General features: G+C 47.3%; 1 protein-coding gene across 4 annotated transcripts in view; it reads left to right on the forward strand.

Moving 5' to 3' along the window:
• Positions 1–223: 223 nt before the first annotated feature.
• The window catches only part of PISD (phosphatidylserine decarboxylase), a 46,843-nt gene continuing 32,579 nt past the window's right edge, over positions 224–14,487 (forward strand). For 3 of the 4 annotated variants that reach the window (XM_017868986.1, XM_017868982.1, XM_017868983.1), the window contains exons 1-2: positions 224–654; positions 13,982–14,061. Coding sequence is in view for 2 of the 4 variants with exons in the window: in XM_017868983.1 (XP_017724472.1) it covers positions 590–654; positions 13,982–14,061 (145 nt within the window). In the remaining 2 variants the exon portion in view is untranslated. Of the gene's footprint in view, positions 655–11,801; positions 11,913–13,981; positions 14,062–14,487 lie in introns of all 4 variants that reach the window. The other variant, XM_017868984.1, reaches the window with a different exon arrangement.

Raw genomic sequence — 14,487 nt, forward strand, 5'->3', positions numbered from 1 at the left:
AACTCCTGACCTCGTGATCCGCCCGTCTCGGCCTCCCAAAGTGCTGGGATTACAGGCTTGAGCCACCGCGCCCGGCCGACTGGTTGCATTTCTAGGTGATCCAAGACCGTTTGCCCCCGGTCTCCCCGGCAGCACCGCGGTAGGAGGTAAGAATGATGTGACACCATGCATGCAAAGTGCTCACAACACACTCTGGCACTTAGAAAACGACAGCTGAGTCATGGATGCCCGGTTTCCCCATCTGTAAAATGAGCAAGTTCGAGCATTTGAAACGACATTCTTGGACCTTGGATGACTCAGATTTTCCAGGTACATGCGGAAAAGCACGCCAGAGGGAAGGAGGAGGAGTGGCAGTGCTGCGACTAAGCCCAGGTTTAGCGAAACCGACAGCTCCACCACCCGCACTGGTTACCCCAGCTCCGGAGGTGCCAAGCGGATGGGCTGGGTAGTAGACACAGGGCGGAGCTTAGTCGGCTCCGCCCCCAGCCCGCGCTTTTCTCATTGGCCCAGTGAACTCGAGACTCGTGACGCCTTAGGCGTGCGCCCAGCGTGTGAAGGGGGTTCGGCTCGCTGAGAGGGAGGAGACAAGATGGCGACGTCCGTGGTGCACCGGTTCCTGCGATTACTGCACGGAGTCGCCCCGTGGCGGAGCAGGTATAGCAGCGCGGAGAGACTGCCTTGGGGCGTGGGGCAACCTGGGCCAAGCTGGGGTCTGGAGAGAGATGTTTCTCTGTCGCGGGCTCGCTCTGAGGCGAGCTTGGGTGGAGACGGAGCTACCTTCACCTCGAGCTTAGGAGCAGGTGCGACTGCTCCTGTGTAGGGCGGTCCGGATTTAGTTAGGGTGTGGCCTAGAAAGTCTCGCTTTGCCCTTTCCAGCTAGGTGGAAGTTCACGAGGGACAAAACCAGATGAAATAGGCTTCCTGCCCGTGACTCGAGTCGAGGCAGGGCTTTCAGATGTTCAGATGCCATTTTCTCACGTGTTCGTTTTTGTAGGAGGGATGTCTTGTGGGAAGGGCACTAGATTGAGTGTCAGGCTACTTTCATTTCTGAATCTTAGTCTTTGAAGCTCGAGGGTTAGATTAAGTAATCTCAAAACAGTCTGTTATGGGGATAGAGTCTTGGTTACCCTTGTGACCCCCAGCTGTTAGGTTCTTAGAAATTGAAGAGACTTGAGGGGTCTTCTTAGTCTAACTGTCTCTCTTTGGAGTTAATGAGATTGAGGCTCCGAGAGAGGAAGGGATTTGCTCGAGTTCACCTAGCCAGTTTGTAGCAGAGCCAGGAATCAAGGTACCTCTCTCTCACGCGACGATCTTTCTCTCAGGCTGCCCACCGTGAGGACAGTTGTTATACAGAAAATAGCTTAGAGCATTTGGACTGTCGGAAAATGGGTTAAAATGTTGGTATCTGTGACTCAGAGTCGGCTGCCTGGTGTCATTTCAAAGAGCTAAGATTTGAGAGATACGCCATACTTGTGTGTTTCCTACAGGGTTCATTTTGTCAGCGTTGATCAGAGGATAACTTATTGTAGTTCTGGGAGGAGAAGGACACCGGATTTGGACCGAGGGGGAACAGTAACCGTCATTGGTCTTGTTATGAAAGTGTGACACTTTCATCATTAACTGTACAGAAATGATTATCTCTCAGGAGAGGGCTCTGCATTATGGTGGTAACTTAGAATTTGGGCAGAAGGCTTTGTTTTCAATGTTATTACCAGGCGTGCTGTTTATGAGTCAACCCTGAATTCATTTAAAGTGTGTCATAGGCCAGGGGCGGTGGCTCACGCCTGTGATCCCAGCACTTTGGGAGGCCAAGGTGGGTGAAGCACTTGAGGTCAGGAGTTCGAGACCAGCCTGGCCAATGTGGTGAAACCCCGTCTCTACTGAAAAATACAACAATTAGCTGGGCATGGTGGCAGGCATCTGTAATCCCAGCTACTTGGGAGGCTGAGGCAGGAGAATTGCTTGAACCTGGGAGGTGGAGGTTGCAATGAGCCAAGATTGCGCCACCCCACTCCAGCCTGGGCGGCACAGTGAGAGTCTATCTCAAAAAAATTAAAAGTAAATAAAGTGTGTCATGAATTGGAAGGACTAAAATATGACATCTTAAAAAAGTTTTTGTTGTTGTTTATTTGTTTTGGGAATCAGAACCTCACTCTGTTGCCCAAGAGGGAGTGCAGTGGTGTGATGATGGCTCACTGCAGCCTCCACCTCCTCAGCTCAAGCAGTTCTCCCACCTCAGCCTCCTGAGTAGCTAGGACCACAGGTGCACGCCACCATGCCCAGCTGTTTTTCTTTTTTCTTTTTTTTTTTTTGAGACGGAGTCTCGCTCTGTCGCCCAGGCTGGAGTGCAGTGGCCGGATCTCGGCTCACTGCAAGTTCTGCGTCCTGGGTTTACACCATTCTCCTGCCTCAGCCTCCCGAGTAGCTGGGACTACAGACGCCCACCACCTCGCCCGGCTAGTTTTTTGTATTTTTTAGTAGAGACGGGGTTTCACCTTGTTAGCCAGGATAGTCTCGATCTCCTGACCTCATGATCCGCCCGTCTCGGCCTCCCAAAGTGCTGGGATTACAGGCTTGAGCCACCGCGCCCGGCCTGTTTTGTTTGTTTTTTTGGGGGGGTAGACACGGGGTTTTACCATGTTGCCCAGGCCGGTCTCGAACTCCTGGGCTCAAGTGATCTATCCACTTTCTTTCTTTCTTTCTTTTTTTTTTTTTTTGAGATGGAGTCTCGCTGTCACCCAGGCTGGAGTGCAGTGGTGTGATCTCGGCTCACCTCAACCTCTGCCTCCCAGGTTCAAGCGATTCTCCTGCCTCAACCTGCCAAGTAGCTGGGACTACAGGCACGTGCCACCATGCCCAGCTAAGTTTTGTATTTTTAGTGGAGACGGGGTTTCACCATGTTTCCCAGGGTGGTCTCCATCTCCTGACCTCGTGATCCGCCTGCCTCGGCCTCCCAAAGTGCTGGGTTTACAGACATGAGCCACCGCGCCCAGCCATCCACCCCCTTTCACTTCCCAAAGTGCTGGCATTACAGAGGTGAGCTATTGCACCCCATCTACAATAATTTTTTTAAATGATGAGAGGAAGCTGTACCTCAGTCACCATCATTTTAAAAAGGGGGAAAAAAGCTATCTATATACATATATACACACACATATATACATATATACACACACACATATATATACACACACACACATATGTATATATATATATTTTTTCCATGAAATGGAGTCTCACACTGTTGCCCAGGCTGGAGTGCAGTGGCGTGATCTCGGCTCACTGTAAGCTCTGCCTCCTGGGTGCACGCCGTTCTCCTGCCTCAGCCTCCCGAGTAGCTGGGACTACAGGTGCCTGCCACCACACCCAGCTAATTTTTTGTATTTTTAGTAGAGACAGGGTTTCACCGTTTTAGCCAGGATGGTCTCGATCTCCTGACCTTGTGATCCATCTGCCTCGGCCTCCCAAAGCGCTGGGATTACAGGCGTGAGCCACCGTGCCCGGCCAAAAAAGCTGTATTTTAGTGCCAGTGTAGATAGATAAGACTAGACTTAGATGCAGTGGGTGAGAGAGATGAAGATTTGGGTACAATAAGAAGTCTTAATTTTCAAAGGTATTCTGTATCAAGATAGAAATGATATTGATACACAAACCAAAAAGATAACATTTCCGTGGGTTTTTTAGTAAACCAGTGTCTATTTGTGAGACATGTAAATGAAAACCTTATATTTCAGGTAAGTTTTTCAATAACTGGGTGATGTGTGACAGGCGATAGATAACATCTTGGGTGATAATTTAGGGCCATGTTTCCCAAACTCATTTGATAAAAGAACGGGCTGAATGGGCTGGGATGCTTGTTAGAAATAGAGATTCCTGGCTGGGTGTGGTGGCTCACGCCTGTAATCCCAGCACTTTGGGAGGCTGAGGCGGGCGGGTCACGAGGTCAGCAGATCGAGACCATCCTGGCTAACATTTGAAACCCCATCTCTACTAAAAATATAAAAAATTAGCCGGGCATTGTGGCGGGCGCCTGTAGTCCCAGCTACTCGGGAAGTGGAGCTTGCAGTGAGCCGAGATCGCGCCACCGCACTCCGGCCTGGGTGACAGAGCGAGACTCCGTCTCAAAAAAAAAAAAAAAAAGAACTAGAGATTCCTTGGGAGTCTCTCTGAGCCTGCTGTGACTTGGGAGGCTAGCTGATTTAAAAGAATAAAAATAAAAGCCGGGTGCGGTGGCGCATGCCTGTAATCCCGGCACTTTGGGAGGCCAAGGTAGGTGGATCACGAGGTTAGGAGATTGAGACCAGCCTGGCCAACATGGTGAAACCCCGTCTCTACTGAAAATACAAAAATTAGCCGGGTGTGGTGGCTTGTGTCTGTAGTCCCAACTACTCAGGAGGCTGAGGCAGGAGAATCTCTTGAACCCGGGAGACGGAAGTTGCAGTGAGCCGAGATTGTGCCACTGGACTCCAGCCTGGGCGACAGAGGGAGACTCTGTCTCAAAAAAAAAAAAAAAAAAAAAGATTCCAGATGTGCCCCCATCCTGCTGCCAATTTTAGGTTCAGTAGATACAAGTTGGGGCCCTGGCAACTATAGTTTTTACAGGTGATTCTTAGGTTCAGGCAAGCATGGACAATAGTACCTAGGAAGTAGTTTTTTGTGCATGACTTCCATTCAGAAATATTTAGACATCCTTACCACTGCAAGCCGCAGTGTCAGGGGACCATGGAGAAGGGAGAAGAACGAAGGGGAGGAGGAGAGAATGAAGAATTTAAAAACATTTGAAATAGGCCTTGTCTTCAAGGAACTTTATTGTATACTTTTAATACAAGGTGGAATATGGGATAAGGCCTTCAAGAGGTCTGTCAGTTCTGTTTTAGGAGAACTTTCACAGCTTTAGAAAACAAGGGAGACAGCCGGGCGCGGTGGCTCAAGCCTGTAATCCCAGCACTTTGGGAGGCCGAGACAGGCGGATCACGAGGTCAGGAGATCGAGACCATCCTGGCTAACACAGTGAAACCCCGTCTCTCCTAAAAAAAAATACAAAAAACTAGCCAGGCCAGGTGGCGGGCGCCTGTAGTCCCAGCTACTCGGGAGGCTGAGGCAGGAGAATGGCGTGAACCCGGGAGGCGGAGCTTGTAGTGAGGCCAGATCACGCCACTGCACTCCAGCCCGGGCGACAGAGCGAGACTCCTTCTCAAAAAAAAAAAAAAAGAAAACAAAGGAGACATAAGGACTATAGGCAAAATGTTACTACTAGCGGTGATGTTAAAAATGTCTTAGGCCTGGGCGTGGTGTCTCACGCCTGTAATCCCAGCACTTTGGGAGGCTAAGGCAGGTGGATTGCATGAGCTCAAGAGTTCAAGACCAGCCTGGGCAACATGCCAAAACCCCATCTGTACAAAAAATACAAAAATTAGCTGGTCATGGTGGTGCATACCTGTAGTCCCAGCTACTTGGGAGGCTGAGGTAGGAGGACTGCTTGAGCCCAGGGGGTTGAGGCTGCTGTGAGCCAAGATCATGCCAGTGCACTCCAGCCTGGGCAACAGAGTGAGACCCTGTCTCAAAAAAAAAAAAAGAAAAAGAAAAAAGTAGTGCAATTGGCCAGGTGACTTACGTCTGTAATCTTAACACTTTGGGAGGCTGAGGTGGGAGAATTGCTTGAGCCCAAGAGTTCAAGACCAATGTGAGTAACACAGTGAGACCTCCTCTCTACAAAAAGTAGCTGGGTGCATGTCTGTGGTCCCAGCTACTTGGGAAGCTACGGTGGGAGGTTCACTTGTGCCCAGGAGGTCGAGGCTGCAGTGAGCTGTGATTTCACCACTGCATTCCAGCCTGGGTGACAGTGAGAGCCTGTCTCAAAAAAAAAACAACTTATAACCAGGACACCATGGAGACAGATTAGTGAGAGTGAATGCTGGTCATAGATGATTGATATGGCCATCCCAGTGTATGTCAGCTGAATATCAACTCTTAATAGTAATAACAATGTAATTAGGTGCTAGGCTCTGGGCTAAGGTTTTGCATGATTGTCTTCTAATGAGGTGAGTTTTGTTTTTGCAGGTGGAGAAACTGAGGCTTAAGATTAGTTAAGAAATTTCCTAAGGTCACACAGCTGCTAAGAAGTGGCAGTGCTGAGATTTGAGTTGCACAGGCAGACTGTAGTGCTTAATTGTGGGCTTTAATTCTCTACTTGCGGGATGTGATGTAGAATGCATGTAGAAGAGACATCCGTTTTAACCCATCCATTCATCTTTCTGGGCATACTCTCACTGTTGAGATTGAAGGCCAGTGAGAACACAGATAAACCCCTGTGTTCATCGAGGTATACATACAGTAAACAAATAACTGAATACATACAGAATCCATTCATTTTGGGTAATGAGAAATGCTATGAAGAAAAAGCAAGATAATTAAGAAGTTAGTGTTCAACAGAAAGACAGACTTTGCATGTTCTCACTTATTTGTGGGAGCTGTAAATTAAAATAGTTGAACTCATGGAGATAGTAGAAGGATAGTTACCAGAAGTTGGAAAGGGTAGTGGGAGGATGGGAGGAAATGGGGATGGTTAATGGGTATCAAAAAAATAAAATGGGCCAGGCACAGTGGTTCACGCCTGTAATCCCAGCACTTTGGAGGTTCAGGCGGGTGGATCACCTGAGGTCAGGAGTTCAAGACCAGCCTGGCCAACAAACCCTGTCACTACTGAAAATACAAAATATTAGCCGGGCATGGTGGTGTGCTCCTGTAATCCCAGCTACTCAGGAGGCTGAGGTAGGAGAATTGCTTGAACCCGGGAGTCAGAGGTTGCAGTGAGCTGAGATTGCACCATTGCACTCCAGCCTGGGCAACAGAGCAAGACTCCATCTCAAAAAAATAAAATAAAATGAGTAAGACCTGATATTTGCTAGCACAACAGAGTGACTATAGTAAAAAATAATTTAAAATTATTACATTTAAAAATAACTAAAAGGTCAGGCGCGGTGGCTCATGCGTGTAATCCCAGCACTTTGGGAAGCTAAGGCATGTGGATCACGAGGTCAGGAGTTCAAGATCAGCCTGGCCAAGAGGGTGAAACCCTGTCTCTACCAAAAATACAAAAAATTAGCCAGGCGTGGTGGTGGGCGCCTGTAATCCCAGCTACTCGGGAGGCTGAGGCAGAGAATTTCTTGAACCTGGGAGGCAGAGGTTGCACTGAGCTGAGATCACTGCACTCCAGCCTGGGCAACAGAGCAAAACTCCATCTCAAAAAAACAAAACAAAACACTAAAAGAGTGTAACTGGATTATTTGTAACACAGAGCTTGAAAGCTTGAGGGAGTAGATACCCCATTTACCTAATGTGATTATTCCACATTGCATGCCTGTATCAAACTAGCTCATGTAACACATAAATATATATACCTACTACATACCCAGAAAAATTTAAAAAAAAATTCAGAAGTTAGTGCTCAAGAGGGCCAAGTCTTGGGCATACAGTGCTCAGGAAAAACTGCACTGAGGAGTAACATTTGAGCAGAGAACTAAATGATGAGGGAGTGAGCCACATAGGAGAGGGGTGTGCCCAGCAGAGCAAACAGCAAATGGAGGAGTGTGGAAAGGGGCACACATATGGTGTGGACAAGGAGCGGCAAGAGGAGTGAGGAGGAAGAGAGGGAAAGTAGCTAGAGATCTGAGAGGTTGAAAAGATGTGGGATCTTGTCTTTCTGTTTTATTTATTTATTTTTGAGACAGAGTCTTGCTCTGTCACCCAGGCTGGAGTGCAGTGTGCGATCTTGGCTCACTGCAACCTCCGTCTCCCAGGTTCAAGCAATTCTCCTGCCTCAGCCTCCTGAGTAGCTGGGACTATAGGCGCTGACCACCACACGTGGCTAATTTTTGTATTTTTAGTAGAGATGGAGTTTCACCATGCTGGCCAGGCTGGTCTCCGACTCCTGACCTCATGATCCACCCACCTTGGCCTCCCAAAGTGCTGGGATTTCTCACAGGCATCAGCCACCATGCCCGGCCTTTATTTTTTGTTTTTTTCAGACAAAATCTCGCTCTGTCATGCCCAGGCTGGAGTTCAGTGGTGTGATCTTGGCTCATTGCAACCTCCACCTCGTGGGTTCAAGCAGTTTTCTTGCCTCAGTCTCCCAAGTAGCTGGGATTACAGGCCACCACCATCACACCCATCTAATTTTTTGTATTTTTAGTAGAGATGGGGTTTCACCATATTGGCCGGCTAATTTTTTGTATTTTTAGTAGAGACGGGATTTCACTTATTGCCCAGGCTGGTCTCAAACTCCTGACCTCAGGTGGTCCACCTGCCTCAGCCTCCCAAAGTGCTGAGATTACAGGCGTGAGCCACCAATCCCAGCCAGTGGTAAAGTTTTCATGCCTTGCCAGTGGATTGAATTTGGATGATGAGAAAGAAAGGACTTAAAAATGAGTCCTGGGCTGGGTGCCGTGGCTCACGCCTGTAATCCCAGCACTTTGGGAGGCCGAGGTTGGTGGATCACTTGAGGTCAGGAATTGGAGACCAGCCTGGCCAACATGGCAAAACTCTGTCTCTACTAAAAATATGCAAAAATTAGCCAGGCGTGGTGGCTTGCTCCTGTAATCCCAGCTACTTGGGAGGCTGAGGCAGGAGAACTGCTTGAACCCAGGAGGCGGAGGTTGCAGTGAGTTGAGATCATGCCACTGCACTTCAGCCTGGGTGACAGAGTGAGACTCCATCTCAAAAACAAAACAAACAAAATGAGTCTTGACCTAGTGCAGTGGCTCACGCCTGTAATCCCAGAACTTTGGGAGGCTGAGGTGGGAGGATCACTTGAACCCAGGAGTTCGAGACCAGCCTGGGCCAGATAGCAAGACCTTATTTATCTCCATAAAATATTTAAAAATTAGCCAAGCATGCTGGTGCACACCTGTAGTCCTAGCTACTCAGGAGGCTGAGGTGAGAGGATGCCTTGAACCCAGAATTTTGAGGCAGCAGTGAGCCATGATCATGCCATTGCACTTGAGGCTGGGCAACAAAGTGAGACCCCATCTCTGGGAGAAAAAAAAAGGGGTTGCACCTGAGTGGCTGGATGAACAGTGGTACCTTGTTTTGATGTTAATTATAGTAATGCTGGTACTGTAACAGATAAACTCCAGCATTCTCAGTGGCTTAACATAGTAGAAGTTTATTTCTCACTTTTGTAAAGCCCTATTGGGTGCTCCTGATTGGCAGGGCAGCTGTTCTCCAAGCAATGTTCAGGGACCCAGTCTCCTGCCATCTTTTTTTTTTTTTTTTTGGAGACGGAGTCTTGCTCTGTCACCCAGGCTGGAGTGCAGTGGCATGATCTCGGCTCACTGCAACCTCTGCCTCCCAGGTTGAAGCAATTCTCCTGCCTCAGCCTCCCAAGTAGCTGGGAGTACAGGTGCACACTACTACACCCATCTAATTTTTTGTATTTTAGTAGCTACTGGGTTTTACCATATTGCCCAGGCTGGTCTCGAACTCCTGAGCTCAGGCAATCCCCCACCTCAGCCTCCCAAAGCACTAGGATTACAGGTGTGAGCCACCGCACCTGGCCCTCCTGCCATCTTTAATATTTCCACAGTTGGCATATTTGTCTGCATCAAGCTGGCTAGAGGAGATAAGCTTGGAGGTGAATGCCTGGGAAGCCTGAATGATCCTCAGATTTCATTGGTTCACACTCAGTCTCATGGCCACACCTTGCTGCATGGGAGGCTGGGAAATGTAGTCTAACAGGTGTCCAGAAGAGGAAGTGCATTTGGTAAACATCTGGCTAGTCTCTGCTATGGATAGAGAACTCTGGGGCAGGAGCAGATTGAAGGTGAGTTAGAGGGGGTCAGGAATCCTGTTTTCTACAGACTCAGTTTGAGAGGGCTCAAAGTGGGGCCACTGGGTCGCTGGCCCCTGGAGGAGCAATGAAGGAGTCATCAGTGGATGGTTCTTTAAAGCCATGGGACTGGATAAGCATCTTTGGGGAGAGTGCATAGGTAGAGAAGAGATCTGAACCCTGGGCATGGCAAGAATTCACAGTTAGGAAGCAAAGGAGAATTCAGAAATAGAGACTGAGAAGAAACAGGAGGAAAAAATCACGGTCCCAAAAGCCCAGTGAAGAGTTTTTCAAGGAGAGAAAGATCAACTCTGTCATGCTGTCATGCTGCTGAGACGTCAAGTAAGATGAGACCTCAGATGTGTGTGTGTGTGTTGGTATTGGCAACATGCAGGTTGTTGGTGACCTTGATGAGGTGGTGTGATAGGAACAAAACCTTATTGAGTGGGACTAAGAGGCTGAGAGGTGAGGAAGTGGTGACAGTGAATAGAGAGCTCTTTTTAGGCTTGGAATGAAGAAGAGCAGAAAAGTAGGGGGACCAAAGAATGATAACATGGTAGACAGTGTTTGTGTAGGACTGAAGAAATGACAGCATTCATCTGAAAATCGGGAAGATCCCATAATAAAATTCTCCTGCCTCAGCCTCCTGAGTATCTGGTACTACAATGTGTACGCCACCACACCTGGCTAATTTTTGTATTTTTAGTAGAAATGGGGTTTCACCATGTTGACCAGGCTGGTCTTGAACTCGTGACCTCAAGTAATCCACCTGCCTTGGCTTTCCAAAGTGCTGGGATTACAGGCATGAGCCACCATGCTCGGTTAGCTGTTTTTTTTTTTTTTTTTTTTTTTTTTTGAGATGGAGTCTCGCTCTGTCGCCCAGGCTGGAGTGCAGTGGCCGGATCTCAGCTCACTGCAAGCTCCGCCTCCCGGGTTTACGCCATTCTCCTGCCTCAGCCTCCGAGTAGCTGGGACTACAGGTGCCCGCCACCTCGCCCGGCTAGGTTTTTTTTTTGTATTTTTTAGTAGAGACGGGGTTTCACCGTATTAGCCAGGATGGTCTCGATCTCCTGACCTCGTGATCCGCCCGTCTCGGCCTCCCAAAGTGCTGGGATTACAGGCTTGAGCCACCGCGCCCGGCCCTGTTTTTAAGTCAAGGAAATTTTATGTGCTAGAAGGAAAGTACCTAAATCTGATGTACCAAACTGATAGAATGAAGCATTTCCCAATATTTGTTCCAGCAGCTGGGGCTACAACAGTGGACAAAAAGCCGAGCTCTTTGTTCTTGGGCAGGGTTCCTGAGGGGGAAGGTGGATGTGCAAAACAAACCACCTGAGTGCCCTGTGTCCAGTTACGGTGGATATATAAATGATCATCTCCCATTCCTATTTCCTCCTGTCAGACAAAGCCTTGTTAATCAGTCTGCAAACATTCTTTCAGTTAGGGGTTTTTCGGTATTCTGGAAAACACAATGTGGCAATGTACAGAACACAACAATTCATGCTTTAGTCAGTTTTTGCACTTGTTAAAATTCTGTTTAGAAAGCAGGGTTTTAGGCTTTTTGCTGTGGTAGTGGGAGTATCCAATCTAAGAAATGAACATTGTTCAGAACTGAAAGAACTTTCATATACTGAAATACACCCTTCATTGTGTTAGTAGCTGTATATCTGTCTGACCTTGGGGGTGGCGCTCGTCATGGTAAGATGCTTTTTCTCTGTACAAACCTTGTTTGCCTATAGGAGGATCGGATTCATCATGTTAGCTACAATAGCGCTATGCTGCAAGGGTGTGGTTTTTGGTTTTTTTAAGGCAGGGTCCTACTCTGTCACCCAGGCTTGAGTACAGTGACGTGATTTCGGCTCACTGTAACCTCCGCCTCCTGGGTTCAGGCGATCCTCCCACTTCAGCTTTTTGGTTAGGTAGGACTACAGGCACACACCATCATTCCTGGCTAATTTTTGTATTTTTTATACAGATGGAGTTTCACCAGGCTGGTCTTGAACTCCTGGGCTCAAGCAATCCTCCCGCCTCAGCCTCCCACAGTGCCAGGATTATAGTTGTGAACCACAATGCCTAGCCTGGCAAGGTGGGTGTTTGTTTTGTTTTGTTTTTTGAGACGGAGTCTGTCTCTGTTGCCTAGGCTGGAGTGCAGTGGCATGATCTCAGCTCACTGCAACCTCCACCTCCCAGGTTCAAGCTGCCTCAGCTTCTCGAGTAGCTGGTACTACAGTGTGTGTGCCACCATGCCTGGCTAAGTTTTGTATTTTTAGTAGAGACGGGGTTTCACCATGTTGGCCAGGCTGGTCTCGAACTGCTGACCTCAAGTGATCCACCCTCCTTGGGATTACAGGCATGAGCCATCGTGCTCAGCCAGGTGTTTGTAAGGCAAGGAAATTTTATGCGAAAAAAGGAAGATACCTAAATCTGATAACGTCTGTAGGATATGCTATATAAGACATAACTTGGGCCAAGTGCTGTGGCTCATGCCTGTAATCTCAGCACTTTGGAGGGCCGAGGCAGGTGGATCACTTGAGATCAGGAGTTTGAGGCTAGCCTGACCAACGTGGTGAAACCCTGTCTCTACTAAAAATACAGAAATTAGTCAGGTGTGGTGGCGTGCGCCTGTAATTCCAGGTACTCAGGAGGCTGAGGCACGAGAAGCGCTTGAACCCAGGAGGTGGAGGTTGCAGTGAGCCAAGATACGCTTCAGCCTGCGTAACAGAGTGCGACTCTGTCACACACACACACACACACACACACACACACACACAAAAGACATAACTAAATATCCATGAAAGTCAATGTTATAGTATGAAAGTAATAAATGCAATTCTATTTTTCACAAAAATGCCAATTTAGACATTTATAATAGAGTGAATTATTCTATCATAAAGGGTTCCAAGAAAAAAAATGTTTATTGACTTGGATACAGTTTTTTTTACTTTAGATTTCAGGTCAGTTTTGGGGAAACTGAAGTGATATCTGAACTGAAAGTGAGATATTTCCTCTTTGATTAAGGGAAACTCAACCAAAAACTCATTAATGCTTTGCTTGCTGGCATAGTCATTTATTGCCACTGGGAATATGTCTGATTTCTCCAGGCAAAGATGAAACAAAGAAGAGAAACTAACTGAACCAGAATAGTATTTTCTTTTTTTTTTTTTTTTTTTTAAGAGATGCAGTTTTGCTCTTGTTGCCCTGGCTGGAGTGTGATGGCACAATCTCAGCTCATCTCAACCTCTGCCTCCCAGGTTCAAGTGATTCTCCTGCCTCAGCCTCCCAAGTAGCTGGAATTACAGGCATGTGCCACAACACCCAGCTAATTTTGTATTTTTAGTAGAGATGGGATTTCTCCATGTTGGTCAGGCTGGCCTCGAACTCCCAACCTCAGGTGATTTGCCCACCTCGGCCTCCCAAAAAAAAACCCAGAAAACCTTTTTATTGGCAAATAGTTTCAGGCTTACAGAAAGTTATAAAAATAGTACATAGAATTCCCAAATACCTTTTACCCAGATTCCTCAAATGTCAGCCCTATTTGCTTTCTCATTTTCCATCTCTGTTTATATGTGTATGTGTGTGTGATAACGTATACATTTTTTTTCCTGAGACACTTGAGAGCAATTTGCCAATTTGATGACCTTTTGCTTTTAAGCCCTTTTCTAGGCCGGGCGCGGTGGCTCATGCCTGTAATCCCAGCACTTTGGGAGGCCGAGGCTGGTGGATCACATGAGATCAGGAGTTCGAGATCAGCCTGGCCGACATGGTGAAAACTCGTCTCTACTAAAAATACAAAAATTAGCCGGGCGTGGTGGCACATGCCTGTAGTACCAGCTACTAGGAAGGCTGAGGCAGGAGAATCGCTTGAGCCTGGGAGGCGGAGGTTGGAGTGAGCTGAGATTGTGCCACTGCACTCCAGCCTGGGTGACAGAGCAAGACTCCATCTCAAGAATGAATGAATGAATGGATGAATGAATGAATAAATAAATATTTCAGTCCTTTCCCTACAAGGACATTTTCTTACCTACAGTACAGTTGTCAAAACCAAGACATTTACATTGATACAATATTGTTATTGAGTATTTAAATTTTGCCGATTAATCCACTAATTTTAATTTTAAGAATAATATTTAATGGTTCATTTTTGCTTGGTTATAGCTTCCATCACCATGAGATCACTGCCCTGAGCCAATCTCTACAGCCCTTGTGGAAGCTGCCTTTTAGAGCCTTTCGCACAGGTAAGGAGCAATTAGAGATGGTGGTGGCCCTCTCTGTGCCTCAGTTTTGTCATCTGTAAATTGGGATAAACATAGGGTTGTTGTTAGAGTTAAATGAATTAGTGTGCAGAAAGTACCTGGCACGCAGTTTATCACTGAAGCATTAGCTTTTCTCTTCTTTTTTTTTTGAGACAGAGTCTTGCTCTGTCACCCAGGCTGGAATGCATGGTGCAATCTCAGCTTACTAAACCTCTGCCTCCTAGGTTTAAGCAATTTTCATTCCCCAAGTAGCTGGGACACAGACGTGCACCACCACGCCTGGCTAATTTTTATTATTAATTGTTGTTACTGTTTTTCTATTTCAAAGACTGCATGCATACCGGCTAATTTTGTATTTTAGTAGAGACGGGGTTTCACCATGTTAGCCAGGCTGGTCTTTAACTCCTG

This window comes from Rhinopithecus bieti, unplaced genomic scaffold (genome assembly GCF_001698545.2).
Source record: "Rhinopithecus bieti isolate Rb0 unplaced genomic scaffold, ASM169854v2 scaffold_4666, whole genome shotgun sequence".
NCBI classification, from domain to species: Eukaryota; Metazoa; Chordata; class Mammalia; order Primates; family Cercopithecidae; genus Rhinopithecus; species Rhinopithecus bieti.